General features: G+C 30.1%; 1 protein-coding gene across 1 annotated transcript in view; it reads left to right on the top strand.

Annotated features, from left to right (window-relative positions):
• Positions 1-2,341: 2,341 nt before the first annotated feature.
• LOC105626610 overlaps positions 2,342-5,180 on the top strand; it is an 8,304-nt gene continuing 5,465 nt past the window's right edge. Inside the window, exon 1 of the mRNA XM_012207903.1 lies at positions 2,342-2,594. Coding sequence (XP_012063293.1) covers positions 2,342-2,594 — 253 coding nt within the window. The remainder of the gene's footprint in view (positions 2,595-5,180) is intronic.

Genomic DNA, 5,180 nt, shown 5'->3' on the forward strand with positions numbered 1-5,180 from the left:
TAATAATATATAGTTTATTTAGTTAATTTATTAATTATAGTATATATATATATATATATATAAGTAATATTATACTACTCTCTCTCTCTCTCTCTCTTATATATATATATATATATATATATATATATATATATATATTAAGAAATTTCAATTGATGATTATGAAGGTACCTTTTTATGTATACTTATATGTATGTATTTTTTTGGTAATGTGAAATTTTCATTCTTTGTCCGCGTTTTCAAATTTCAGTATAGATTTGTATATTGTTCTGAATTGTATAAAAACCTGAAAAAAAATTTTTGCATACTTGTGAAAGCTTTAACAACGAGTTTCTACTGTTACAGAAGTTAGATTGCACTTTAATATTTTTTTACAGAATAATATTACAATAAAATTGTGTCTGTTGAAAAATTTTTCTTTTCTATTTATTCATACAATATACAATAATTGACAACATTTCGGCTGCTCTTTACAACCATCTTCAGGATAATCCATCACAAATTTAAGTCCAAATTCTCAATAAATAAATAAATGCAAGTGCATTTCCAAAAACTTTGAATGGTTCCTGAATTGTGAGCACAGCTCTTCTTAATGTCAAAATTGTTAATACGGTTTTAAGAAATTGCACTTCCATTCTATTACAAAAATCTTCAGTGATGTGATGAAAAGGAAAATTTTTTTATAACAGTCACAAATAACAACCGTGAATTAGCTCTTATTTGCCCGATCTTATTGTAATATTGTATTATTTTGATTATTAAGAAAACTCTATGAAAAATTGTTTTACTCGTTAATTTTTTACAGATTTAAATTTATCTACAAAAATTCATACAGTCAACAATTGACTGTGTCTTTCAAGTCCAATGTTGCCGGCGGAGGAACACTACAGGGTGTTTGATAGAGACCGTAATAACACTTAAGGGTAGATTTCTGATTTTGAAACAAAAATTCTAATATCAAAATGTCAAAGTTTAATAATTTTTGAATTATAAGTATTTAAAGTTACACTGCCTAAAGTTCGCGTGTTTAGGTGCGGTTGGATTTTCTGTTGTGTCACATCTAAACGCATGAATTTTAGGCGATATGATTTGATAATTTTAAATGCTGCTAATTCAAAAATTATTAATACTTCGATTCTGGTATTAGAATTTTTGTCTCAAAATGATCTCAGGAATCTATTTTTAAGCGTTATAGTCTTTACCGAATACCCTGTATATATAATTATAATACTTTTAATGTAATAAGCAAGCATGTTACAATTACGAATCTATTTACTGCAGTTAATAATTCTGTTCCTGCTGTCGTCATACTTTTGAAATTATTCGTACATATGATGTGAATATTTTGATGAAAAGCGCGAAAGCGAGTATTACAACTTTCTAGATAATTGTATTATTCATTTTCGCGATAGTGCGAGATCACATAATTATTCCTATGTTTTAACACAACGCAATAATAAGCATTTGTTAGTCTTTCTCGGGAATTCCGGAAAGCGATAGAGAGCGATATCCCCGTTTGTGGCTTTCGCAAGATAATTTACTATGAGAATTTCGCGTAGTTAAGTCTCCGACTTCATTATAAACCATATTGGAAGGCCCGAAAACTTTAGGCTCGCCTTCGACTTTTATGAATAGATACGTATTTTGTTCTAAGTGCCGTTTCAATCTTTGCTTTTCTTCGCTTTATATCCACTTAATAAAGACAAATTGTCTTTATTATACTATTTAGTTTTGATTTTTTTATTCATTGACTTAATAGGTCTGTTTTCAACTGAATTTCTTGCACGGTTCAGCATTCCTCTTTTACTCTTCACATTGAAGAGAAAAAAAAGAAAGATGAATAGTGTAAAAAGAACAGGTTTAATATCTTTTTCTTTTTTTATTTCAATCTCCTCCAATCTCTAATTTATTACACTTTTTCAATCTTCTTTACTGTTTTAATTTATCGAAATTAACTTTAAGATCAAGTTGGAAATGCTTAATTATATCCAGAATGTTCAGATTTAATTAATTTTAATTAAAGTAAGCTTATGTAAATACATATAATAAGAGAGAGAGAGAGAGAGAGAGAAAGAGAAAATATATATAAATAGTACAAGCTACCAAACATATATATTTCAACATTCTCAATCTTCAATCCTCTTCAAACTTTAATTTTCTTTAATTTCTTTTCATTTGCTTTACTGAAGGATTAATAAATTAAAAATTAAAGTTAAACTTCTTTTTTATTCTCTTAAAACATTCAATTACGCTTAGCGCGCTTTCAAGCTTAATTAGTTTCACGCGATGACCTTTTGCTCGTGTTTCCAGGTTAGATAAATGGTGAGAGCCAAGCGTAAGCCATGTATAATCTCAACGTGAACGTGAATCCCAGCCCAACTGGGGCCGCGGGTCTTCTCGGTGTCACGGCGGCGACGGCCGAGGTCACGCCAAGGACACCGGAAATCGTAAATTCGCTGATCGCCATGACCAATCCCTTCGAGGGCTACGGCAGCGGCAACGAAAGGGGCACACGGGATCGCACGGACTCGACCAGCAGTGGCGAACCGAGCCCGCCAAGCGTCCAGCACACCTGTAGTCAGCTTATCAAGGAAGGTAAATGAAAATCACATTTTTGACGCTCTTTTTTATATTTATTTTTATTTTTATTTTTATTTTTATATTTTATATTTATATCTACATTATTAAAGATCTGTATCTAAATAGTATATAAGTCTAGTATATAAGTCTAAGATAGTAGGTATATCGTAGACTTGTTCTTTTTAGCTGAATTTGCACGGTTTATTTTTTCTCTTTTTCTGTCCAACGTGGAGAGAAAAGGAAGAATCGTGCAAGAACTTAGTTAAAAAGAACAGACCTTATATGCGATCAACAAACAAAACTGAGAGGCAAAAGCGAAAACGGCCAAAATCTTTCTTTCTTTCTGAAATATTGTAATTGGATAAATAGAAAGGAATGGAGGTTAATCGTCTCTCTTTTTTTCTCTTTCTCTCTCTCTCTCTCTCTCATTTTTATCAATTAATTTTACATACGGATGGCGCAGTCCATGCTCTATGTTTTTAATACATATAATATATCTACACATAGAAGTGTTTTAATGAGCAAAATTTGAAGTATTTCTTTAAAACTTAAGAAGTCGATTTTCTTTTAAATAATAAAGATGACAACAAATGAAAATCAATAAGATGCTTATTTTGTAAAGCATAGACTAAAAATAATGAGATTAACAAATCCTTTCGTATAAAATCCTTTTTCAAGAGATTTCAAACACACTTAAATTTTGAGATTTTTCAGAATATTAATTTATTATATGTTCCGAGATATTCTTTACTCTCAAAAAGTCAAAGTACATGTGTAAATATACACGTGTGAAAATGTGTACATGTATGTATCGAATATTTCAAATCCTTATACTTATCGACCAAATTAAGAACTACAATTCTATTTTATAATAAATATATTAATAATATTAAATTAACAAAAGTAATATATTTAATTAGTATTTTTTAATTTTTTAAAAATGTCTATTTAAAAAAAATGTTTTTCTTTTTATTTTTATATTTTGTAAATATCAATAAGACTCAATTTAAAAAACAGAAAGACAAAGGGCTACGAGTCTAAGAACTTAGGTTAACTTTGTCTTTCTGTAAATATCAGATTGCGATAATATTAATTGCTTTATATTTCTTATAAAAAAAACAAACTACAAGAAGTCTAAGTTGAAATCTAAGCGATATTTGCATTTATTCCACCCACTTTAACAAATATCAATGACAATATAGTAGTTCTGCTATATAAAATGTGCTTCTCTTTCTTTCTCTCTTTATTTCTTTACTTTTTTACCTTCACTCTATGCACAGCATTAAATTGCAAATCTTGTTCCTTTCAAATTACGGATTACGTAACACACGCACACAATCGCAAAGGATTATTATCATAATTGCCTTTGCGGTTTTGTGTTCGTGCCGGTTATCCCGATCTATTCATCAACAGCCAAATTAATTAATTAAAATTTTTTAATTCACTTTTGATGTGTGTGTGTGTGTGTGTGTGTGTGTGTGTGTGTGTGTGCGCGCGCGCGTGTGTGTGTGTGTGTGTGTGTGTGTGTGATGAATATAGAGTACGGGTTTAGAGTGCTTTGATAATAGATTGTATATCGCAATACTGCTGATACTCCTTAATTATCGTGATTTAATTCCTTGAAGGTCACGAGAATGTCCTTGTACCATGTGGAAATGTTAGCGATCACTGGCATTTTCTATGGCATTAATACATTGTGCGTTGCAATATTTTCAAGTCCGCTTTCCGGCGGAAGTCTATAATTTATTGCGATGTTAAAAAATTATATTCGCGTAATCTGATCTTTTTATTCTTTGTAATAAATATTGTTCTCGAATTATCATTGTAATATATAATTATACTTACATATTACACAATTATAGTTATACATTTAAAGTTTTACTAATGCTATTAATATTTGAATTATTGCGACTAAGTTCTATTATTCAATAATAAATATAAATATATACACGGGTTATTCCATCTAATATGATCATCTCTTAAATCTTTGCAAGGTAAGGTTGAATAAAAAACATGTTCAGATAAAAGTTGGCTTAATAGATGAATTTTTTTTGAAAATCGATGTTGCCATTATTTATGGCGTTACCATACTTTTGTGAACATATTTTTGATTCAATCTTATCTTGTAAAGATAAAATGAGGTTCACGTTAGATGGACCTGTATGATATACATAGATGACTGCTGTGATCGAAAATAGAATTAATAAAGATATTATATTGGGAATACAAAGGGAATAAAAATTAGTTCGGTCCATTTCTCTAAAAATGGCTCCAGCTGTTGTGAATGGTTCATAATGACAGCTGATTTTGGCGGTTTCAGAGAAGTTGAACATCTGCTAATAATATTCAGTTTATATCGTTTTGAATTTCATACAAAAACTTGATTTTTACTGTGTTTGAAATGTCGAATTTTGTGTTAACCAAGCAGCATTTGCAGGAGGTTTTGATTTTCTGCTTTAATTGGAAGAAAAGTGCGGCTGAAGCCCATCGAATGCTTGTCGAAGTTTATGATGACACTGCTTCAACTGATAAATCATGTAGGGTTTCAAGGATGGAGATTTCAGCGTTGAAGATAAGCCTCACTCTGGACAGTCAAAAAAA

Source organism: Atta cephalotes (assembly GCF_000143395.1).
Source record: "Atta cephalotes unplaced genomic scaffold scaffold00005, whole genome shotgun sequence".
Taxonomy (NCBI): domain Eukaryota; kingdom Metazoa; phylum Arthropoda; class Insecta; order Hymenoptera; family Formicidae; genus Atta; species Atta cephalotes.